This window comes from Trichomycterus rosablanca, chromosome 13 (genome assembly GCF_030014385.1).
Source record: "Trichomycterus rosablanca isolate fTriRos1 chromosome 13, fTriRos1.hap1, whole genome shotgun sequence".
Taxonomy (NCBI): domain Eukaryota; kingdom Metazoa; phylum Chordata; class Actinopteri; order Siluriformes; family Trichomycteridae; genus Trichomycterus; species Trichomycterus rosablanca.
The window spans coordinates 23,698,421-23,724,479 of NC_086000.1; the positions used below are offsets into that span (position 1 = coordinate 23,698,421).

Genomic DNA, 26,059 nt, shown 5'->3' on the forward strand with positions numbered 1-26,059 from the left:
AAGATATTACCTTAATGACAGCATATGTCTCCCTACAATGCCAATATATGCTTCTGCATCATTGGTACCTTCACCCATGCTGTCCATACTTATGCACCCATACTATGATAAATGTTTGATTTGCACTTTTTCCTTCTATAAGTCTGGATGGTCCTTTTTGTCTTTAGACCAGGGGTGTCAAACTCATTTTCACCGAGGGCCACATCTGCATTATGGTGGCCCTCAAAGGGCCGATTGTAACGTATCCTGCTGTGATTGCAGTCTGCCTTTTAAGTCTTGGAGTTTTTCTTGGAGGCTAAATTCTGTGTTTGGTGTCAAAATACCAAATTTATACTGTACATTTAAAATGTATATCTACATTTATATTGTACTCGTTTATCACAGACACGGCCTCATAACAAAAGAGACATACCGTTTTTTCTTCTTGAAGCACAAACTTGTATTTACTTTCCCATATTTCATTAAATTACCTTCCTTCTGCTTCAATTTTCTCTTCTTGTACATTTTGGGATTATTCGTAAATATTTCTCAACAAACACTGATGTGGAAACACTGACATCTAGTGGCAGGATGCGGTCACTTTGCGGGTCACAAAATCGGCATGCATTGTGGGAGATGAAGTTTATGTACAATTTTACAGTGTATTTTAAGACAATTATACGTCTTTTAAGCTCTCGCGGGCCACATAAAATGATGTCATCGGTCTTGAGTTTCACACGTGCTTTAGACTAAGAACATGGAAGCATGTTTTTACTGAAAAACAAACTAAAATGTGGACTCAGCCCATTTTTACTTTCTTTCTTCTCAAAAGAGGTTGGGCCCAAAGAACTCTGTGACATGTATGCAAAGGATTCATAAATGCCTTTCTCTTAAAACAGCATACTGTTTTAAATGAAACTGATTTCAAATTACTTTCAAACCCATGATGATGCATTTATTACAATAGCATGATGTTTTTTTATTTAATGCTATTCAAGGAGTAAAGGTCATGCAAATTTAATAGTTGTTTACGGATCTTGCCCTACACTGACTGGGCATTTCCTGAATCTTTTCACAATATTATATATGGTAGATGGTGAAAGACCTGATAAATTTGCAATCTTGCAATAATTCTTGAAAAGTTTGGCATAAAGTGGTGAACAACGGCCCATCTCTGCATGCAGATACTAAGCTTTTAGTAGATCCTCCTTTTTTATTCAACCGTAATACCCCTACCTGTTACCAGTTCACCTGTTTAATGTGGAATTAATAATCCTTTTAAACATCACTCTTATTTTGTCCTTTCTCCAACATTTCTGAGTGTGCTGCAGACATTTAATCAACATTATTTGTATATCTAAAAATACAATTAAGTTGGTAATTCATGACATTAAAGATGTTCTGTTGTACTTTTGTCATTTTACCAAATGTCTCCAGAAATGGGGTATTCTGTTAGTAGGATCATGTTTTTGGGGATGTTTATTGGAGGCAGGGACTGGAAATCTGATCAGGATTGAAAATGAATAGTGCATAATATATGAAGAGTATGGTTTAAAAACTAGGAAGGCAGCAAGACAATAAATCAAAGCAGCACTACCAAAGCAACACTAAAGCGGTTTAAAAAGAAGAAAACTGACTTCTAGTCAGTCCTGATTTTTGGCACATCAAACATCTGTCATGAGATCCTAAAATCTGTATTTATTTACATAACTCATTCATAGCTTTAAGGGAATAAGACACTAAAGATAGGCTAATCCCCCTAGCTAGAATCAACAGCCTCATTAAATATAACTCCTTGCCAAACAAGGTTTTCTGAACAATAATAGGTGATACTCACCGCAGGCAATGTTTGCTTTAGAAAACAAAAAAACACATTTGTTTTTTTCCTAAATTTGTCTTTTTTAATTTGATCCCAAGCCCGAGCTGATGATGGAAAACCCCTGTGCCTCCTTCATGAACTGTACATTTCATTTGATTTCAACAGGAGGGAAATGTTTCCTGCTGTGGACTCTGTAAACGGAGGAGGTTCAAACAAAGTGCTAGGTGCTAATGAACAGAGACCTGACAAAGTTTGTTTTCCTGCACTGAACCGTGCATATAATGGCTTCATTCAGAAGCGGCGGCTTAGCCATGGAAAGAGCTAGTAAAGAAATCCCAAAGTGTTTGGCTGACCTTTCTGAACTTCTTACAAACCTGCTTGCCTTTTGAGGCAAGTCAAGGGGGTATAAATATCCCTCAGAGCCACACTGCACACACAGCAACAGGGCAGCATGGGCTATAGGCATCCTACATTAGCCTATGTCTAAAAACACTGGGCAAAATGTGGGCATAGACCTTTTATACTGTCCCTATACACATCTATCTCTTACAAGGCAATACCATCACTCTTACATCGTCATAGAAACATACAGTCCACCTAATGGCATGCATTTGGAAGATTGTAGGAGAATACCAGAGTATCTAGAGGAAGCCTGTACATCAGCAGAACCAGGCCACTTGCCATTGTTTACAGGTAACCCTAATCATTATGAAAAGGTTATTGAAAAGAGATAAATGAATAACCTTTATTTATCTTTCATAACCACTTTATTTTGATCAGGCTTATGTCAGGCCTGGAGAACATTCTGGAAACACTGGGCACAAGATATGAAAACATCCAGGACTGGAGACTAGTATATTGCAGGCCATCACACACTCAACTATTTATCCACTTATTTATTATTTATTATTACACAGTCAATCATCTACTTACTCAGATCAATTTAGTGTAGCGAACACACATTTACATATTTCAGTGTATTGTGGAATCATATTTATGCTTTTGGGCGGCACAGTGGCTTGGTGGGTAGCACTATCACCTCACAGAAAGAAGGTCCTGGGTTAGATACCCCAATGTGGAGCTGTCCGGGTCCTTTCTGTGTTAAGTTTGCATGTTTGTCCATTTTATCAGCTCCACTTACCATAGAAGCACTTTGTAGTTCCACAATCACTGACTGTAGACTGTAGTCCATCTGTTTCTCTGCATACTTTGTTAGTCCTTCAATGGTCAGAACTCTACCAGGACCACCACAGAGCAGGTATTATTTGGGTGGTGGATCATTCTCAGCACTGCAGTGACACTGACATGATGGTGGTGTGTTAGTGTGTGTTGTGCTGGTATGAGTGGATATGACACAGCAATGTTGATGGAGTTTTTAAACACCTCACTGTCACTGCTGGACTGAGAATAGTCCACAAACCAAAAATATCCAGCCAACAACACCCCATGGGAAGCGTCCTGTGACCACTGATGAAGGTCTAGAAGATGACCAACTCAAACAGCAGCAATAGATGGGCGATCATCTCTGACTTTACATTTACAAGGTGGACCAACTAAGTAGGAGTGTCTAATAGAGTGGACAGTGAGTGGACACGGTATTTAAAAACTCCAGCAGCGCTGCAGTATCTGATCCACTCATACCAGCACAACACACACTAACACACCACCACCATGTCAGTGTCACTGCAGTGCTGAGAATGATCCACCACCCAAATAATACCTGCTCTGTGGTGGTCCTGTGGAGGTCCTGACCATTGAAGAACAGGGTGAAAGCAGGCTAAAAAGGTATGTAGAGAAACAGTTGGACTACAGACAGTAATTGTAAAACTACAAAGTGCTTCTATATGGTAAGTGGAGCTGATAAAATGGACAGTGAGTGTAGAAACAATAAGGTGGTTTTAATGTTATGGCTGATCAGTGTATGTGTGTGTATTTTAGTAAACATATAGTTAGTTGTAGTTAGTGATATTTCCTATGTGTCCAGACTTTAGAGACACCCTTTACTACAGATTAAGCAATATTTTGGCATTTTATGAGAGAACTATGCTTACACCAGTGTGAAGAAAGAGCCTTTTGACTTGTATTAGGAAATCATATTTAATAGCACAGATCCAGATTATGAAGAGATTTCTGGTGGTGCCTTCATGAAAGAGATTTAATACTCTAGAATTATGTTTATTTACATTGCATTTAGGCATTTGGCAGGTTATCCAAAGCAAATCTACAGGCAACAGAGGACACCTTACAATACTGTAAGCTTTAAGGTCTTGCTCAGGGGCTCCAGTCGATTCAGAAAGTATTCAGACAGCTTGACATTTTGCACACTTTACTGTGTTGTGGATTTCATTTTGAATGAATATAATTGCCATGTTTATACATCAATCTAGACATAATCACTCATAACGACAAAGTAAATACATTTTTAGTTTTTCCTTTCAAAAATGTATTAAAAATCAAAAACTGAAACATCTTATTCATAAAAGTATTTAGACCCTTTATTCACTAAACGGTACAGGCACCTTTGGCAGCATTTACAGTTAAAGTCTTCTGGATATGTCTCTACAAGCTTTGCCCACCTACATTTGGGCAGTTTATATCACTGTTTGTGGCAAATCTTTTCAAATGCTGCCAGATTGGATGACAGGTCTATGTGAACTGCCATTTTCAGGTCTCTTTAAAGATGCTTGATGAGGTTTAAAAATGGGGTTCGTTTGTGCCACTTCAGGACATTCAGAGACTATCCTTAAACTCCAGTGTTGTTTTGGCTGTTGAAAGGTTAACCATTGTTTTAGTCAGATTTTGATTGCAAACAGGAGGTTTTCACCAAGGAAGAAACCTGTATTTGGCTGCATTTGCTAGTCCCTCTATTCTCCATGACCGATCCATTGAAAGGCACTTTATAGGGTGACGCTGCCACCACCATGTTTCACAGAATTGATTGTAAGGTCCAAGCAGTACCTGTTTAACCAGTCATAAGGTTTGCTGTTCTGCCTAAAAAGTTCAGTTTCTGTCTCATCAGACTAAATAATTATTTCACTCATGTTGGAAGAGTCCTTTACAGCCATTTAGCAAACCTCTCAAGACTTAAAGGTCTAAGGGCAAAGGTCATAAAGGTCTAATTTAGGAATTGCTGCTAAGATAGCTATCCATCTAACAAGTTTTCTCATTCTTGCACAGGACTTTTAGAGTAACTGTTAAAGTAACTGTTTGGTTTTTTTCCTACCCCACTTGACCAAGGTTTTTCTTGACCAGATTCCCAATTTGAACATGCTTTTGTTTTTGTCCTACAGTATTGTGTAAATTGTGGGTTCTTGTAGACCCAGTTGTGTGCCTTTCCAAACTATGTCCAGTTAATTCAAAATACAGTGGATTAGACAATTAAGTTCTGGACACATCTTAATGATAATTAAAGCAAAGGTGATTTAGTTTTTAATTTTTAATAAAAGCATGTTTTCACTTTATCATTATGAGTAACTTTGAAATTAAAATGAAAGTAAAAATGACAATTACATACAAATCAAATTCCAAAACCAATTCCAAATCAAATCCACAATATAATATAATGCTTAAAAAGCCAAGTGTTATGAATACATTCCAAATCCACTTCTAAATCATCTTTGATTGGGCTTGAACCCTCAACCTTTTATTTACATTTTCAGCATTTAGCAGACGCTTTTATCCAAAGCGACTTACAGTACTGTGATAGTATACTGTCTAAGCAATTGAGGGTTAAGGGCCTTGCTCAAGGGCCCAACAGTGGCATCCTGGCAGTGGTGGGGCTTGAACAAGGAACCTTTTGATTACTAGTCCAGTACCTTAATCACTAGGCTACAAATGCCTTAGGTTGAGGGCAAGCACCCAAATTAATATGTTGGTAATGTAAACGTATAGATTTAAAAGATAGCAACAGATACAATTTATAAGTAAGGGTTACTGGCCTTGTTTTAGGGCTTGACTACCGAGCCACTAAACTGCTAAGAAACACTAATACACTACATAGTTGTAGTATATTCATCAAATCAGCTTAATTTGATCTTTATTTTGATTTTTTTTTTTTTTGCTGAAATCCAGCAGTTATTAAGCACCGTTATCATTATTAAGAAATTTCTTCTTAGCATCACATCCTTGAAATTTTTTCAGATCTTCTCAACAGGCTCCTGTTGATTTCCTCTTGAGATCTGCACCCTTATAAAACACATCACAATCAAAGATGTCTTAAAGGTAAACAGGTAAAATAACTTACTCATCTTGTGATCTTGATTTTCATTTATTTAAATGATTTTAAGTGTGCTTAGTTACCTGTGAGGGCTAAAGCAAGGTGAAATTCCTCTCGGAGCAACTGAAGCACATCACTGACCCCTTTCTCACCCTAAAAATAAAACAGTAAAACAGATTTTTGTATATTGTGGTATTATTTCTACATCAGTAGGCTCTTTTGCTTACATGGTTATTAGTGGCAAGGTGTTCCAAACTTTTTTGTTAGCTGAACACAATTTAATTAAATGATTTTATAGTTTGATGTGCTTGAGCTTTCCTACCACCAACATATCTGTGTATTTTGAGTTAAGGATTTTTAGATATAAATACGTTTTGAGCCATCAAGAATGGTTTATACATTTTAACTTTATTATACACTCATCTGACGATCATGATTGTTACATGACCTTTGTGTTTACATAAGTATTACGTAAGTATTTGTGAGTATTTGTCTTTTATATCATACTGGAGCAGCACAATGGCACTGTGGGTAGCACTGCCACCTCACAGTGAGAAGATCTTGGGTTTGATTACCAGGTGGAGCAGTCCAGGTCCTTTCTGTGCAGAGTTTGCATATTCTCTCTGTGTCTGTGTGGGTTACCTCTGGGAGCTGATGATTCATGAACATGATTCATCAGTTCAGCTTTAATTTCCTGTCTTGTCATGAATGTAACCAAAGTGTAAACATGATGGTAAAATCCTAATAAATAAATAGCATCACACTGACATTGACACTGGGACAGTGGTGGGGCTTGAGCTACCACTGCCCCTAAATAATTCAACTAAAACAGATGTTATATGTCTTACCTCACAGGCCAGGCCCCACAGGATGGGTCTTCCAACAAACACAGCCTTAGCACCCAGTGCCAGAGCCTTTAAAACATCTGTACCAGTGCGTATACCTCCATCCAGGTAAACCTCTACTCTGCCATCTACTGCTTCCACAATCTCAGGTAACACATCGATCTGCTCTTACACATAGAGGAACATGTGTATGTAGACTCATTTACAAATGCCATTACGTAAAAACTAAAATTTGTTCAGTTGTTTGAACGTTTATTTAACCGATAAGAATCTTCAGTGTTTTCCCTGGCAAACCTATTATATATACATTGATCAGCCATAACCTTAAAACCACCTCCTTGTTTCTACACTCACTGTCCATTTTATCAGCTCCACTTGAAGCACTTTGTAGCTCTACAATTACTGACTGTAGTCCATCTGTTTCTCTGCATGCTTTGTTAGCCCCCTTTCATGCTGTTCTTCAATGGTCAGGACCTCCACAGGATCACAGAGTAGGTATTATTTGGGTGGTGGGTCATTCTCAGCACTGCAGTGACACTGACATGGTGGTGGTGTGATAGTGTGTGTTGTGCTGGTATGAGTGGATCAGACACAGCAATGCTGATGGAGTTTTTAAACACCTCAGTGTCACTGTTGGACTGAGAATAGTCCACCAACCAAAAATATCCAGCCAACAGCACCCCGGGGGCAGCGTCCTGTGACCACTGATGAAGGTCTAGAGGATGACCAACTCAAACAGCAGCAATAGATGAACAATCGTCTTTGACTTTACATCTACAAGGTGGATCAACTAGGTAGGAGTGTCTAATAGAGTAGACAGTGAGTGGACACGGTATTTAAAAACTCCAGCAGTACTGCTGTGTCTGATCCACTCACACCAGCACAACACACACTAACCCACCACCATGTCAGTGTCACTGCAGTGCTGAGAATGATCCACCACCCAAATAATACCTGGTCTGTGGTGGTCCTGTGGGGGTCCTGACCATTGAAGAACAGGGTGAAAGCAGGCTAAAAAAGTACAGTGTATCACAAAAGTGAGTACACCCCTCACATTTCTGCAAATATTTCATTATAGCTTTTCATGGGACAACACTATAGACATGAAACTTGGATATAAGTTAGAGTAGTCAGTGTACAGCTTGTATAGCAGTGTAGATTTACTGTCTTCTGAAAATAACTCAACACACAGCCATTAATGTCTAAATAGCTGGCAACATAAGTGAGTACACCCCACAGTGAACATGTCCAAATTGTGCCCAAATGTGTCGTTGTCCCTCCCTGGTGTCATTTGTCAAGGTCCCAGGTGTAAATGGGGAGCAGGGCTGTTAAATTTGGTGTTTTGGGTACAATTCTCTCATACTGGCCACTGGATATTCAACATGGCACCTCATGGCAAAGAACTCTCTGAGGATGTGAGAAATAGAATTGTTGCTCTCCACAAAGATGGCCTGGGCTATAAGAAGATTGCTAACACCCTGAAACTGAGCTACAGCATGGTGGCCAAGGTCATACAGCGGTTTTCCAGGACAGGTTCCACTCGGAACAGGCTTCGCCAGGGTCGACCAAAGAAGTTGAGTCCACGTGTTCGGCGTCATATCCAGAGGTTGGCTTTAAAAAATAGACACATGAGTGCTGCCAGCATTGCTGCAGAGGTTGAAGACGTGGGAGGTCAGCCTGTCAGTGCTCAGACCATACGCCGCACACTGCATCAACTCAGTCTGCATGGTCGTCATCCCAGAAGGAAGCTGACGCACAAGAAAGCCCGCAAACAGTTTGCTGAAGACAAGCAGTCCAAGAACATGGATTACTGGAATGCCCTGTGGTCTGACGAGACCAAGATAAACTTGTTTGGCTCAGATGGTGTCCAGCATGTGTGGCGGCGCCCTGGTGAGAAGTACCAAGACAACTGTATCTTGCCTACAGTCAAGCATGGTGGTGGTAGCATCATGGTCTTGGGCTGCATGAGTGTTGCTGGCACTGGGGAGCTGCAGTTCATTGAGGGAAACATAAATTCCAACATGTACTGTGACATTCTGAAACAGAGCATGATCCCCTCCCTTCGGAAACTGGGCCTCATGGCAGTTTTCCAACAGGATAACGACCCCAAACACAACCTCCAAGATGACAACTGCCTTGCTGAGGAAGCTGAAGGTAAAGGTGATGGACTAAACCCAATTGAGCACCTGTGGCGCATCCTCAAGTGGAAGGTGGAGGAGTTCAAGGTGTCTAACATCCACCAGCTCCGTGATGTCATCATGAAGGAGTGGAAGAGGATTCCAGTAGCAACCTGTGCAGCTCTGGTGAATTCCATGCCCAGGAGGGTTAAGGCAGTGCTGGATAATAATGGTGGTCACACAAAATATTGACACTTTGGGCACAATTTGGACATGTTCACTGTGGGGTGTACTCACTTATGTTGCCAGCCATTTAGACATTAATGGCTGTGTGTTGAGTTATTTTTAGAAGACAGTAAATCTACACTGCTATACAAGTTGTACACTGACTACTCTAAGTTATATCCAAGTTTTATTTCTATAGTGTTGTCCAATGAAAAGATATAATAAAATATTTGCAGAAATGTGAGGGGTGTACTCACTTTTGTGATACACTGTATGTAGAGAAATAAATGGACTACAGTCAGTAATTGTAGAACTACGTGCTTCTATATGTTTAGTGGAGCTGATAAAATGGATAGTGAGTGTAGAAACAAGGAGGTGGTTTTAATGTTATGGCTGATCAGTGTGTATATATATATATATATATATATATATATATATATATATATATATATATATATATATATATACTGTATATATATATATATATATATATATATATATAACACCTGCAACATGTTCACAAAAGTTGGGACAGAGGCAAAATACAATTAAGATTATCTAGTAAAACTATCCTGGAACCTTCCAATTAGCTGTTTTGAGGTGAAGCAGATCAGTTAATTGGTGGAAATTAGCAATGACCTGCAGTCAGTCTGAAATTTGTATTTTCCATGGACATAGTTTAATACTACTTTTACCAGCGTTTGTTAAATCAGAGCTTTTGGTCACTCCCTATTGTCGCACCTTAAGGAACCAACACCCAGAGAATGCTATCTAAGATGTAATTAAGAGACCACAGTTTACTGCAAGATTACATGTTCCTTAGAGATGTGTGGAGAGTAAGAACTGTTTATTATTTGGCACTTACTGTGGCTGGAACACAGTCAAGCTGTCGTGCTCCGTGGTTTGACACAAGTATTCCATCAACACCGTATTTTAGAGCTTCCCTGGCATCTTCCGCTGAAGCACATGTTTAGAAGACACAAAATATAGCAACAACCTTATTTTGGCTGGTTTTATAATGCAAACATGAACTTACTAGCATTTTTATTAGAAATACGAGGGCTCTTCAAAAAGTTTACGCATTTTTAAACTCTATATATTAAGAATTTCAAAAACAAATGACATCACTTTTCTACAGTCACCTTCCGATGCATTTTTCCCAGCGTTGTACCAACTTTTTTAATGCCATCAGCAAAAAATGTTTCTGGTTGAGCGTGTAGCCACTTATGCATCACTGCTTTCACATCATCATCACATGAAAATCTTCTTCGCCTTAAAGCTTCTTTGAGCGATCCAATAAGGTGGAAATCAGATGGTGCTAAATCCGGACTATAAGCTCTCTCAGTCTCTCAGACACGACCAATAACCACTCCTCCCACCCCCACTGTTTCCAACGTTTCCAAAATATAAAAGACTTTTTGAAGATTGAAGAGTGACTACTATTCTAATACTGGCTAGGACAAAGGTACTCCAATAAATTCAGATCTAATGACTGCGGAGGCCGGGCGGCACAATGGCTCGGTGGGTAGCACAGTCGCCTCACAGCAAGAAGGTAGGTTCGATCCCCAGACGGGGTGGTCTGGGTCCTTTCTGTGTGGAGTTTGCATGTTCTCCCTGTGTCTGCATGGGTTTCCTCCGGGAGCTTTGGTTTCCTCCCACAGTCCAAAAACATGCGGCCAGGTTAATTGGAGACACTGAATTTCCCTAGAGGTAAATGTGTGTGTGTATGTGTGTCTGCCCTGTGATGGACCGTCCAGCGTGTTACTATGTGCCTTGCGCCTATTGAAAAGCTGGGATAGGCTATCTATCCACGACCCTAATTGGATAAGCAGTTAGGAAAGTGAGTGAGTGACTGTGGAGGCCATTGAAGTATTCTAAACATACTGTCATGTTCATTAAACCAGTTTGATTCTGAGTTGTGATTAGTGACAGGTTGCATTATAATGCTAAAAATGGACATTCTAAGATGGGTAAAAGGGGCACACGAGGTCAGTAACAATGCTAATATAGGCTGTGGCGTATAAAGCACACTTAATTGGTGTTAAGTGTTAATGTGTGGTCTTATGCTGTTGTGGTCCATCTGAAAAGAAAGCAGTTGCAGCAAGAAAAGCCATCAAACCACAATAAGATGAAAGCTTTTACACGAGAAGAATAGGCGAAGCTTCCACAAGAGAGGCATCAGAAGCTTGTTAGCACTTACCGGAATTACTTATTAAATGTTATCAAGACAAAAGGATGTTCCACCGAGTACTGAGACTGAGGGTTGGATAACAGTACACATGGAAACGTGTTGAGAGAACTAGATGTTCATGTTTACCACTGCTATATCCCGGTCAGGGTCATTCTGGCTTTGGTTCTCCCAGAATGACTAGGCGCAATGCAGCAACACACTCGAAGAGGACAGAAATCCATCATGGGGCTTTCACCACCCCAGACATAGCCAATAATGTCTGTATGTAAGCGCCTGATTGGCTGATATAAATGGATTTAAACCCTAGACCCCAGCAGTATTGGACCACCCGGGGACCTTATGTCAACTTATTAATATTTCTTTTATGTATCTTAAATATTTCTTTCAGTATACTGAGACTTCTTGTTGTATATTTTCATTTAATGTAATACACATCACCGAAAATTTTGAAGTGGGTGGGTTTAATTTTTTCTAATTTCCTTCGGGATCAATAAAGTATCTATCTATCTATCTATCTATCTATCTATCTATCTATCTATCTATCTATCTATCTATCTATCTATCTATCTATCTATCTATCTATCTATCTATCTATCTATCTAACTATCTATCTATCTATCTATCTATCTATCTATCTATCTATCTATCTATCTATCTATCTATCATTAATCTATCTAATACATCCAATCACAACTGTTCATGTACAGGTATTTATTTCTGAAACTAAATGCTTCTGATGCTTTATTTTGTGGGTATTTTGTTTAAAGCTGATTATTTAATTAACTTTGGATTTAAATAGTACAAGCTAACATAATAACAGTGTGCAACAGTGAAGGGTTTTGTTTATTGTCATTGCAATGCTACAGCTGGACCATCTCAGTCATTTCATTTCCCATAAAAGTATGCACTTTCTGTATTTCCACATAATAATTCCTAAACTCCATTTCACAACTTCCAGATGAAGATGAAGAAGATAAAAGTCAGTCCTAAAGAACAATAAGAACACGTTTTGGCCATGGAAACATGGTAGGGTTGCATGGTAGGTCTTCTCTACCATTAGACAAAACACATTTTAATTAACACCCCCTTGCTGTCTCACATATCGTTTGTGTTTTGATCAGATTATGCAAGCATCACTAACAGTGTTTCAGTGGCCACTTCCAGACCATAAGCCACAGAATGAAAGCAGATGCTCTAATGATTCCTCCCAGCTGGAGCGCTCACCTCTTAAAACTCCTTTAACCACCACAGGCAGGGAAGTGATTTTCTTTAGCCAAGCAATGTCCTCCCATTTCAGACTGGGATCTATGGCCTGCGCCACATAGACCGCCAGGCCGCTGTCATCGCCGTAGCCCTCTTTGGAGGAGAACGCCAAATCAGGCGATTCAAAGTTAGCCATCCTGTGGGAAAAAGTGTTTTAAAAAGTGTAATTAACGTTGTTTAGTAAAGTATTTGTAGTACTTTTTTTATTTTAAAAATAACATGACAGTAATATGATAAATGGTTGCCTCATTTATTTAAAAACTGTACAGACTAAAATGTATGTGAAACATGCTTTTTACTTGCATGAAATAAATTATCCATATACTTGCACCTTACTTGCAGTACTAAAAGTGTGAAATACTGACTAGCGCACCTTTATCCAACTATGGATCTGTTTGTTTATTAAAACTAAACTAATACTGCAGTGATCATGTTTAAAAGAAATGGTCTTTATGATAAGATTAGTATAAGTTAAACTCAGGGTTAAATATACCTCCTCAACTTGTTTTACATAGTCAGTAGTTAGAAACACTAATGCTGCATTCGACTTACCTAGGAACTGGGATGTTGGAACTAGGGTTAGGTTTAGGGTTGGGGTTAGAGTTACAACAAAGCATGGTCAAGCGGCAAAGTAAGAATACAATGGATAATTCCAGAAAGGCTTGACTTTGGTTTGCTCTGTCTGAGCATTAAAAGTTCATATAGATTTAATCAAATTTAATATTAGAAAACTTTTACCATATTACTACATATGTTACAGGGAATTAAATGCATGGCCATGTTTTATTTTGACATGTTTGGCTTCTAATAAATACATTATTAAAATTTTGTTATTATTTGTTACTATTTAATATAGGACAATATTATTTATATTTATTATAGGACAGTAGTAGCTAAACATTTGTGGTACTTAACCCCTGTGGGACTAGTAATTGGAAGGTTGCTGGTTAAAGCCCTATGGCTGCGCCGAGATTCTGAACTCCTCGGTTCGCAACTCGGCATTGCCACCGGTCGGCTGGGCGCCATCTAGTGGCCATAATTGGCAGTGCTTGCAGCAGACACATTTCTGCACTGTGTAAGGACCCTGATTAGCAGATAGAGAGGTGCCTGTGCAGAATGCATGGGTGAAAAAGGGTTCCACTAAGGGCTGTGCGCGGGTCGAAGGAGGCGTGAGCAGCAGTATACAATATACAAATTGACTACGCTAAATTGAGAGAAAATGGGAGAAAATGCATAAATAAAACAGAAAAAAGCCCTATGGCTGCCAACTTGATATTTACATGTAAATGTAAAATTTTGGCTCTGGCTTTCTTATTAAGATTCTTTAAAACTCCAGAGCTGGCTAGGAGCCAGCTTGCCTATCATCTTTCCTGATGTATTTAACATAATGTTGCAAAATAATGGAACATTTTGACAAGTATATTTTGACATGTAAATCAAGACTCAGAATAAGATTCTACTTATTCTTAATTTTATACATTAATATGAGTCTGTATATTTATGTTGCCTATAAAATGTTCTTAATTAAATATATTACAAACCCTATTTCCAGAAAAGTTGGGACTCAATCCCTTCTTTTTCACCTGTGCCTCAGTGGATTCGTACATGAGGCTCATCCACTGCTGGAGAGGCGCCTTGGTCTGCTAACCATGGTCCTTGCTTGCATAGTGTTTGAAGATCCCACCCCCCTAGTCCTGTCTTTTCCCACCCAGCAGGCTCAGTGGCCAATTTTGTCTGCTGCAGGGACTGCCAATTGTGCCCACTAGATGTCATCCAGCCGACCAGTAGCAGAGCCGAGACTTGAACCGGGAAGTTCAGAATCTCAGTGCTGGGGTGCTAGTGGAATATCCCACTGCACCACCTGGGCACCAAAAGTTGGGATTATTGAAAAATGCAGTAAAAGGAAGAATCTTTTGAATCTTTATTTAACTCAAAAAAATTCTAATGTTTTTACTAATCAATTATACTGTATTTTGTAAATATAAAGAAATGTAGAATTTGAAGTCTGTAACACAATCAAAAAAGTTGGAAAAGAGGCATTTTAGCTTTTGTGTTCCATCACCTTTCTTAATAATTAGACTTTTTAATGGTTTGGGAAGCGAGGACACTAATTGCTGCAGTTTTGCAAGTGGAATTTTTCTCCATTCTTGCTTGATACAAAACTTCAACTGCTCAACAGTCTGTGGTGGTTGTTACATATATTTCTAATGGGAGACAGATCTGGACTGCAGGCAGGCCAGTCAAGCACACACACTCTGTGTCTATAAACCCACAATGTTGTAGTGTGTGCAGAATGAGGCCTTGTCTTGCTGAAATAAACATGGGCTTCTTGGGAAAAGAGGTCGTCTTGATGGCAGCATGTTTCTCTCTAAAATCCAAATATATGCCTTTGGATAAATGCTACCTTTACACATCCATGCACTGATGCACCCCCAGACCATGATAGATGTTGGCTGTTGCACTTTTTACCGATAAGAGTCTACATGGTCTTTTTTGTCTTTGGCAGAGAGAACACAATGTCCATTTTTCCAGAAAGCAAGCTGAACAAACTCACCTGTAATTTAAATATTCTATTAACGTTTTTGGAGTGTGTTGCAGGCATCAAATTGTGTGTCAAAAAATGTGTTTCTATATACAAAATGCAACAATCAGTGAAAACATTGGAAATCTTTCACTTTATCAGTTAAATAAAGATTCAGAGAATTAACAAATCACTGATTCTTCATTTTATTGCGTTTTACAAAATGTCCCAACTTTTTTCTGAATGGAGTTTGTAAAATGTTTAGCGATTATTGTGGCCAAATTACCTAGTCAGCATGCTAAGTTGGCTATTACTTCTCATAAGGCAAGTAAGATTGATCTATTTAGGTCAGTTTTTAGATTGCAATAATTCACCTAGTAGTGCAAGTCCGGAAGCCTTTGCTTTGGCGAGGCTGTTTTCTTAAGCCTAACATAATGAGGGCTAGTGAAGATTAACCAGTTCCTATTAATCCCCATGAGCAACTCACTAATCTACTGTATGACGTGAGTAAAAAGGTTTCTTCTGGTTTAGGAGACAGATTTTTGTTCCATAAATACATAAAGCTCTTCAGGGAAAGCGGTTCACTTTTCAAGGGAAAACAAAGCTGTCTGTGTGGGGCCGAACTTCAGACAGGCTTTGCTTTTCAAGAAATCTCACAAGAATTTCAGTATTTCATTTTTTCTCAGATGTGCAATCAATCGTGACGGGTTTTTCTTTAAAACAACTAGCGTGGCGTTTATATGAGTGCCCTATTGAAACTTCAGTCTCAGTGTTTATTTCCACAGTGGCAGACGTGTTGTTGACCCAGCTCTCCCTCAGGTACAATTTGTGCTGGCCTTTCTCTGCATAACACAAATCTGTCGAGATTTTCTTCTCAAATATACAGATTGTATGACAGCAGTCGCTAAATTCCTTCAACCAGCCCGAAGCTGAGAGTAGATATGCCCTGTGAGCTACATGACATGCAGTAAGCGCTCAACTCGCAGGTTCACAAAAGCCTGTGAAACCCAGCGCTTGGCAGACTAGCATGTTGCGCATGGTTGCCTCAGGTTTTACCTCAAATGAGAGGGCAGCTTGAAGCGATTGCGCACGTCATCGCGTCGCTTGCCAAGATAAGGTGTGTCCACAGTGACAAAGATACCCTTATACCCAGCCTTTTCAGCCTTCCTGACCAGTGACTGAGTCAGAGCTCGGTCCTTGTAAATGTAGAGCTGCATCCAGTGCAATCCGCCCGGAGCTGCTTCGGCTACCTCTTCTATAGTGGAGGTGGCCCATGAGCTCAGCATCATACCTGTCCCAGCAGATAAACAAGCTGTGGACAAAAAACAGAATTACATTTCAAAATAACATTGTAACTTGTGCTTTATTTTGCTATATGGAAGCTTAAAAATCTTATTTTAATCTTACATTTTCTGTGCATATTCAAAGCAACTTACAATTTGTACAATTTGAGCAATTAAGGGGTTAAGGGCCTTGCTCACGCGCCCAATAGGAACAACTTGGTGGTGGTGGGGCTTGAACCGGCAATCATCTGGGTTCTAGTCCAGTATGTTAACCACTGTGCTACCGCTGTTATATGTTTGTTTGTTTATTAGGATTTTAACATTATGTTTTACACTTTTTGGTTACATTCATGACAGACACATTATTCATTACACAAGATTCATCAGTGCACAAAGTTATTTCAAACACAGTCATGGACAATTTTTTATCTCTAATTCACCTCACTTGCATGTCTTTGGACTGTGGGAGGAAACCGGAGCGCCCGGAGGAAACCCACGCAGACACGGGGAGAACATGCAAACTTCACACAGAAAGGACCCGGACCGCCCCACCTGGGGATCGAACCCAGGACCTTCTTGCTGTGAGGCGACAGTGCTACCCACTTAGTCACCCATAACCCTATTGCTGGTTTACCACTGTTCCTTCCTTGGACCACTTCTGATAAATACTGACCACTGCAGACCGGGAACACCCCACAAGAGCTGCAGTTTTGGAGATGCTCTGACCCAGTCATCTAGCCATCACAATTTGGCCCTTGTTAAACTCACTCAAATCCTTACACTTGCCTATTTATCCTGCTTCTAACACATCAACTTTGAGGATAAAATGTTCACTGGCTGCTTAATATATCCCACCCACTAACAGGTGCCGTGATGAAGAGATGATCAGTGTTATTCACTTCACCTATGATGATGACCCATAATGTTATGCCTGGTCAGTGTACATTGTGGTTTTAATCCTCCGGACATCCAGTTGTAAGAAAACATGGTGAAAGTGGACGGAGCAGTTGGTGGAAATAAAAGAAAAAGGACAAATTACTATATTGTTGCATGTCTTTTGTTTTGCAAGATTATCTCATGATGCAGCGTTTTTTAAACTAACAATCACTGGACTGAGAAGAACTGTATTAAGTAAACACTAAATATATAAGTAAACACAAAAATGCTGCAGGTTTGGGGTTGATAAAAGACACTGGAATGGCTTTTCCACTAGAGTTAGCCAATCGGCAACACTCAGGAAATGTGCACAGGCAATCTAAATATCTCTGGATGGCATGGTGGCTTTTGGGTAGCACTGTCACCTCACAGCATGAAGGGCCTGGGATCAATTCCCAGATAGAGCGGTCTGTGTTCTTCTGAGTTCCTCCTGTGTTAGCGATGGTTTTCTTCCAACAGTCCAAAGACATGCAGTCAGGTTAACTGGAGCTGCTAAAATTGCTTCTAGGTATGAATATGTGTGTGTGTGAGTTTGCCCTGTGATGGACTGGCAACCTGTCCAGGTGGTTTCCTTTTGCCTGTTAAATTGTACCCACCACAACTTTGAATAGGATAAAGCACTGGCGAAACAGACAATGAATGAATTAAATATGTTAATTAGTAAGAAAAACTTCCGTAATCTGGCTAAGATTATTTACTTTATATTCTTTTAACAGAATTATGCTCTACCACTGTATGATATGCAGCAAGCACAGTCTGGTGACTCAGTTGCTGTAACACACCTACCAAACCTGATAATTAACTGGTGAAAATGGTTCCACTTTTTAGTTCAGGAGGACCAGGGTCCAGCACAGTTTGTTGATTTCCAGAACCTAACTGTTCTGTGAACTATTCTGTGTTGGGATTGTAACTTCAGATATCTGAATCTACTGATTGAAAACATTTTGGGATTCTGGACAGCTTGAAACTCTTCATGGCAGATGGTCTTTAAGACTTTGGAAGGGGTTTAAAAGCCATGTTTTAGTCTTTGCAGACTAGTTAAATATACTTGAGCTTTGGAGCATGCAGTTGTAACTTAACTTTAACAGGATCTGCCAATAGTGGTGCACATTGAGTAAAACTATGGTATAAACCTCTCTCCAGAACTGGTTCCAGTATATTGTGACAGTTTTTCTCAACTCCAGTCTGGAAGTCATGTAAATCATCCAGTAATTATTTAATCAAATCAGTCGTGCAGTGGAACTTCAGGATTGGAGTTGAGAAACCCTGGTGTAGCACAGACCTGGAGCGCCACCATGTGGTGTGATGTATTACTTTACAGTGTGTGCTTAGTTGGCTCTTACCTCTTGCAGTCGCTGTTTCTCCATCAGGATGGGCCATTCTCTGCATAGCAGTAGCTGCCACACATACTGGCATGCTTAAACGCTGACCCAGCACTGTAGTGGACATGTCCACTGTGGACACATCTCTGAGTACTCGTGGGAACAAGCGCCACCTGCACCAGAAAAATATAAAATCACAGGGCTTTTGGCATTAATACACTATTTGTATGTGGAGACCTTATTATGAGCTTGTTGGACATCCAATTTTAAAGCCATGGGAAATAATATGGAGTGCCACCCGACCCCATCCTTGCCGCCATAACAGCTTTTGCTCTTTTGGCTTTCAACAAGATTTTGGAGCATGTCTGTGGGAATTTATGCTTATTCAGATAAAGGAGATTGGACTAAAAGGGGCATAGACATGCTGGAACTGGAAACCCTTTTTTTTTATATTATGTAATTGATTATATAGCAATATTTTGAGCTGAAATGAATAACCCATTAATATAAAGTGGTGTCCACATACATTTCATCATACAGCATACATTCAGTTGTCTCTTTTCTGACACTGAATTCTGATGTAATTGTAAAATAGAATGTAAATGTTAAAGATTTAGCATATAAATTACATCACTTTGACTCCATGTAATAAATGTCAAATACTGACTCATACATATTTAATAGACACTAAGGCATCACATACATATTGCCTGCATTAGCATCTGATTACAAAACCATGGGTAATAACGTGCGGTTGGTTCTTGCTTTGCGGCTCTAAAAGCCTTGGATCGTTTGGGAAAGCTTTCCATTACATTTTTAAACATTACTGCATAGATTAATGTCCGTTCACCTACAAAAGAACTAGTGAGGTTAGGCAATGATGTTAGATCTGATACACAATTGGTGTTACAGTTCATCCCAAAGGATAAAGAAGTCAGAGGGGTGTGCAGAAAGCAAACAAAATTTTAATCAACCTTTCTGTGTTCAAACATAATACATTCTCCCCAAGCTGTTGTCTCAAAGTTGGAAGCACACAATGCTCTAGAACTCAAGGCCCCTGGGCCAAATCCGGCCCGCTACGTCATTTCATGTGGCCCGCGAGACCTTAAAAGATGTGTGATTGTCTTAAAATACATTGTAAAATCATACATAAACTGCATCTCCCACAATGCATGCCGATTTTGTGACCACTAGATGGCAGTGTTTAACTGAGGCAGTTTTTAAACAAACAATTTTTATTATTTACAAATAATCCCAAAATGTACAAGAAGAGAAAATTGAAGCAGAAGGAAGGTAATTTAAGGAAAAATGGGAAAGTGAATACAAGTTTGTGCTTTAAGAAGAAAAACCGGTACGTCTCGTGTGTTATGAGGCCATGTCTGTGGTAAAGGAGTACAATATAAATGTAGATATACATTATAAATATACAGTATAAATTTGATATTTTGACAACAAACACAGAATTTAGCCTCCAAGAAAAACAACAAATTGTCCAAGACTTAAAAGTCAGACTGCAATCACAGCAAGATGCGTTCCAATCGGCCCTTTGAGGGCCACCATGATGCAGATTTGGCTCTCTGTAAAAATGAGTTTGACACCCCTGCTCTAGGAGGTCACCATCAGTCTGTTGGTGAGTCAGATGGTGAAACATTTATTCACTCTTAGAGCTCTCCACTGCTCCAAAGTCCAATTACAATATGTTTTACACTCCTCCAGCCACCACATTACACATAGTAATCTAGGAATGGTTTAAATTATGTAATATTTTTGATGAACAATCCTTGTAACACTAGTGCAATCAGGGACAGAATTTGTATGGCACACATAATGGCCCTTGACAGTCCTGTTCTGTGAGCTTGTGTGGCCTACAGAGTCTAGGCTAATCTGTTCCTAGGTGTTTTTTACTGTAAAATAACTAGTATGCCAGGAATTTGACTACTGTTTTTATAAATATTGTGTGTCTCTATGCTTTATGCTTGATACTATGTAACTGCTAGTAATGAATTAGTTAAGATTCAAATCTACTAGTAGTAAGGTCTTATGTCTTTGTTATTCCTTTTTTTACATTTATATTTCTTCCAGTAAAGGTAGTACAAAGGAATAGCCAGAAAAAGCTTGCCTTAATAGTATGAATGCTTATTATGATGTATTTTAACAGGGAAAAGTATAAAATACTAATAGTCCTATAGTTAGTAGACAACACACTGAAGTGTAAAATACAGCACACGTGCTGGATGCTTAATTGTTACCTGCTGCTGTTAATGGCTGATGTAGTCACAGTGATTAGGTTTAAACCGGTAAACTCCAGCTACTTTAACTTTCCACGATAATTCTCAGGACCCTGCACTTCATGACTGGGTTTAATTATACCATAAATAATGTAGCACTGTTTATGTGCATAATGATGGCCTTTTCTTTTGTTGACACTGCTGTAGGGCTCCTTCCTCTGCATGCCTGGTCTGTAAGCGTCTGACTGCCCACACAGCGGAGAAAGGAGGTCAGAGTTGGGGAAAAATATCCATAATGATAACCCTCTCTGACCATAAACATCCAAACAGTGTGCTCACAGTCCAGACCCACGCTTGTGAAAGTTATATTTTTGGTTTTTGAAATAGTATGGGCTGAATTGCTCATGCTAATAGCTTGATGTCTGGAATGCAATTTTCAAAACCAGTGTTGTGAGTGTAGGTTGTGTTACTGTTCAAAGAAACAATCATGGTCTAACTTTTACCACTGCATATTTCCTCACTGATGTCTTGGTAGAAAATCCAATATAATGTTTCACTGGTGTTTTTTAATAATTAAAAGTGGATAATGAAGTTAAACAGAATACAAATGTGGCTTTTTGCTGTCTAGAGCTCTGCACAGATTAAGGGGATGATCATGTTAAATTTATATCATGAAAAAATTACAAGTATGTAAAAGTGATTGCTTGTAAATAACTCAGCAACTTAACTAAATTAAGATATTGTTGCTTGACCTGATGAAGGCTGTTTATGCAAGAAATACCTGAAAGGCCTAAAATTTATTTATTTAAGTCTTATAAACCAACATTATTATTGCTTAAGGTGATATATATATATATACTGTATATATATATATATATAATATATAATACATAATGCCTATTTAACCTTAAAAAAAATTAAGATTTTTTCAGGTCTCCCCACAGATGTTTGATGGGTTTAAGGTCCAGGCTTTGAGACTTGCCTTAAGTTTACTCCATTGTTGTATTTGCTATATTCTTTGGGTCATTGTCATGTTTAAAGGTAAAATGTTGCTTTTTTTATAGTGACTTTTTGACCTGCTTGACCAAGGCACTCCAGGCACAAATGCCCACTATAGAAAATGTCAAGGTTGTGCAAAGCTTTTTTCCATTTTAAAATGATTGAGACCACTGTGGACCTTGGGACATTCAAAGCCTTATTTATTGTTTTATGGCACAAGAAGGTCCTGGGTTCGATCCCCAGGTGGGGCGTTCAGGGTCCTTTCTGTGTGGAGTTTGCATGTTTTGCCTGTGTCTTCCTGGGTTTCCTTCGGGAGCTCCGGTTTCCTCCCACAGTCCAAAAACATGCAAGTGAGGTGAATTGGAGATACAAAATTGTCCATGACTGTGTTTGACATTAAACTTGTGAACTGATGAATCTTGTGTAATGAGTAACCACCGTTCCTGTCATGAATGTAACCAAAGTGTGTAAAACATGACGTTAAAATCCTAATATATAAATATCCTTGTCCTGATCTATTTCTTACTGCAATTTGATCACAGAGACCCACAGACATTCTACTGAACTTCATGGCTTGTTCAGTCCAGTCAATGAAGTGTAAATTGAGAGTTCTCATATACGAAGATCCAAGTGTCTGTCTGTCCAAACTATGTCCATTCATTCATTCATTCAATCAATTAATCAATCAATTCAAACTTGAACAGGTGAATTCAAATTCAGTTCTATGCAAATCTCAAGTATGATTTAAGGGAACACGATGCACATGACCACAATTTGGAGTGCCACAGCAAAGGCTCTGAATGCTTTTGTGAATATGAGATTTTAGTTTTTAATAAAAAAAAACTCTTAAAATTAAAATATATTTTTACTTCCTGTTATTAGAAGTGATTAGAAGTAGCTTAATGTGTAAAAATGACAATTATATCAGTTCAAAATCAGATTTACAACAGAATAAAGTGTGCAAAAGTCAAGGGTCTGAATACTTTCTGAATCCTCTGTTAAATAGGTTAAAATTCACAGTTGACAATTTTTTGACATTTTCGAAGTGACCCAAATATAATAAATTAGAAAACCTGTCCCAACACCCCACATGATTCACCTTTTTAAACTCCATTTTCCAGTATTTTACAGCAAGAACATTTCCACGTGCTGTTACATACCTGGAGAAAGCTGCTACATTATCAGCCAGTGATTCCTGCTCATCTGCTCCAGAGAAATAATAATCAAACACTGCTTTAGGTAAGATTTTTTTAGCACGCTGCTCAAAATCGCTAACACACACAGGCTTGATGGACATGTTTCCTGAAAGATAAATCTTAATCTGTTTTACTCACTGTGCCACATTTCACATAGATCAGCAGACCTTCTGTAAATATTTAACTTTTAAAAGTTAACTTTGGGGAGTTTTTACGTCAAATGTTTATTTAGTGAGGAGTTCAGTGCACCTGAAACAGCTGTGGGGCTTTTTTTTTACTAAACCTTGTGTAACAGCGCACACAGTGTGAATATAAATCAGTTCCTAGCGTTGTCTGTTTAGAAGAATTGGTCAAACTATCCAATCTTGCATTACAGGCTTTATGTACTGTATATTACGTTGGGTGGCATGGTGGTGCAGTGGGTAGCAAGAATGCCTTTATTTGTCATATATACATATACAGGTGTACAGTACAGCAAAATTCTTACTTCGCATATCCCAGCTTGTTTGGAAGCTGGGGTCAAAGTGCAGCGTCAGCCATTGTACGGCGCCCCTGGAGCAGAGAGGGTTAAGGGCCTTGCTCAAGGGCCCAACACTGGCAGCATGGCAGAGCTGGGATTCGAGCTCTCAACCTTTCAATTAATAGCCCAAAGCTCTACCCACTAGGCTACCACTGTCCCAAGAAGGGCCTGGGCTTAATTTCCTGAACAGAATCCTTTCTGTTTGAAGTTTGCATGTTCTCCCTGTGTCTGTGTGGGTTTTCTCCGAGTGCTCTGGCTTCCTTTCACAAGTCATGTGTCAGTGTCTGCCCTGTGATGGACTGGAAACCTGTTTGTGGTGTTTCCTACCTTTGGCCCAATGAATTGGTCCCACCACACCCCCAACCCGGATAAAAAGAAATATTAAAACAGACAATAAATGAATGAATGGATAAATTATGTTTATTAATTAAGTACAAATAACCCAGCAACATGTTAAAAACATTAAATAAGCATGATTAGAAGTATGATTAAGTAAAACCTGGTCTTTCACAGTCTTACTGAGGCTCTAATGGTATATACACTATATGGACAAAAGTATTGGGACACACCTTCTAATTTTTGAATTCATGTTTGCTGATACCTGTAATAAACCAACACAAGGAAATTATACAGAGTACCGGTAGGTATTATTTGGGTGGTGGATCATTCTTAGCACTGCAGTGACAATAACATGGTGGGGGTGTGTTAGTGTGTGTTGTGCTGGTGTGAGTGGAGTTTTTAAACACCTCACTGTCACTGCTGGACTGAGAAGAATCCACCAACCAAAAATATCCAGCCAACAGCACCCTGTGGGCGGCATCCTGTGACCGCTGATGAAGGTCTAGAAGATGACCAACTCAAACAGCAGCAATAGATGAGCGATCGTCTCTGACTTTACATCTACAAGGTCGACCAACTAAGTAGGAGTTTCTAATAGAGTGGACAGTGAGTGGACACGGTATTTAAAAACTCCAGCAGCATTGCTGTGTCTGATCCACTCATACCAGCACAACACACACTAACACACCACCACCATGTTATTGTCACTGCAGTGCTGAGAATGACCCACCATCTAAATAATACCTGCTCTGTGGTGGTCCAGTGGGGGTCCTGACCATTGAAGAAAACAGCATGAAAGGGGGCTAACAAAGCATGCAGAGAAACAGATGGACTACAGTCAGTAATTGTAGAACTACAAAGTGCTTTTATATGGTAAGGGGAGCTGATAAAATGGACAGTAAGTGTAGAAACAAGGAGGTGGTTTTAATGTTATGGCTGATCGGTGTACACTCACATTATGCATATAACTTAGCAGTAACAGTTTAGGAGCGGCCCTTTTCTGTTTCGGCATGACTGTGCCCCAGTGCACAAAGCAAAGTCTATAAAGACATGAAGAAAAGCTTGGTTTAAAAAAAGTTCAGTGGCCTGCACAGAGCCCTGACCTCAGCTACACTGAACAGCTTTGGAATGAACTGGGACATCTGTTGAGGTTTTCTTGACCAACATCAGTACCCAGCCAGACAAATGGTCTTTTGACTGAATGGGCACAAATTCCCACAGAAATACTTTAAAGTCTTTTGATAAGCATTCTCAAAAGTAGGGCTGTTGTTATAGCTGATAAGATCACATAGAGGTCACTCTGTTTTAATACCATTTGTTTTAGATTTGGGATAGTCGGGTGTTCAAATACTTTTCTCTTCGTAAGTGTAGAGCCACTTCTGAGTATACATGCTGAAGTGCAGTAGTGTGTAGGTTGTGGGCTGTTAATATTCCTGGGGGTTTATATCCTTCTTGCTGTATAGCCTCCTCTGCAGCTTTATGTAACTTTACTGCAGTTCTCATCTCATCCTGGATCCCACACATTTCCGAGTTCAGAGAAGGATACTAACTAAACTTTCATCAGAACTTTTTTTGCAGTAGGAAGTAGATATTTATTTCATTTTATTATATTAGAATGTTTAACATACATTGGTTACATTCATGACAGGACAGGTAGTTACTTGTTACACAATATTTATCAGCATAAGTTTGTCAAACACAGTCATGGACAATTTTGTATCTCCAATTTACCTCACTTGCACTTGCAAGTCTTTGGACTGTGGGAGGAAACATTCCCCAGAGGAAACCCACATTGACACGGGGAGAACATGCAAACTCCACACAGAAAGGACACACCTGGGGATCGAACCCAGGACCTTCTTGCTGTGAGGCGACAGTGCTACCCGTCGATCCACCATGCCACCTAGGAAGCAGATGTAGTGTAGCAAAAATGTATCCCCCTTCATTACTTTGCACTAAGATATGAATATTTAAAAATCATGAGACATTTTCCCCACCTGTTGATCAATAAAACACCATAAAATAAAAGACAAAAAGCTGAGCTTTAAAAAGCTTTCATA

General features: G+C 39.3%; 1 protein-coding gene across 1 annotated transcript; it reads right to left on the bottom strand.

Moving 5' to 3' along the window:
• Nucleotides 1-3,876: 3,876 nt before the first annotated feature.
• Nucleotides 3,877-23,259, bottom strand: hao1 (hydroxyacid oxidase (glycolate oxidase) 1). Its single transcript, XM_063007654.1, has 8 exons — nt 23,105-23,259; nt 18,739-18,890; nt 16,233-16,488; nt 12,617-12,792; nt 10,067-10,158; nt 6,863-7,021; nt 6,098-6,167; nt 3,877-5,983 (listed from the first exon to the last, which is right to left on the bottom strand). The coding sequence occupies exons 1-8, from the start codon at nt 23,239-23,241 to the stop codon at nt 5,916-5,918; spliced, it is 1,110 nt and encodes a 369-aa protein (XP_062863724.1). The 5' UTR covers nt 23,242-23,259; the 3' UTR covers nt 3,877-5,915.
• Nucleotides 23,260-26,059: the final 2,800 nt, after the last annotated feature.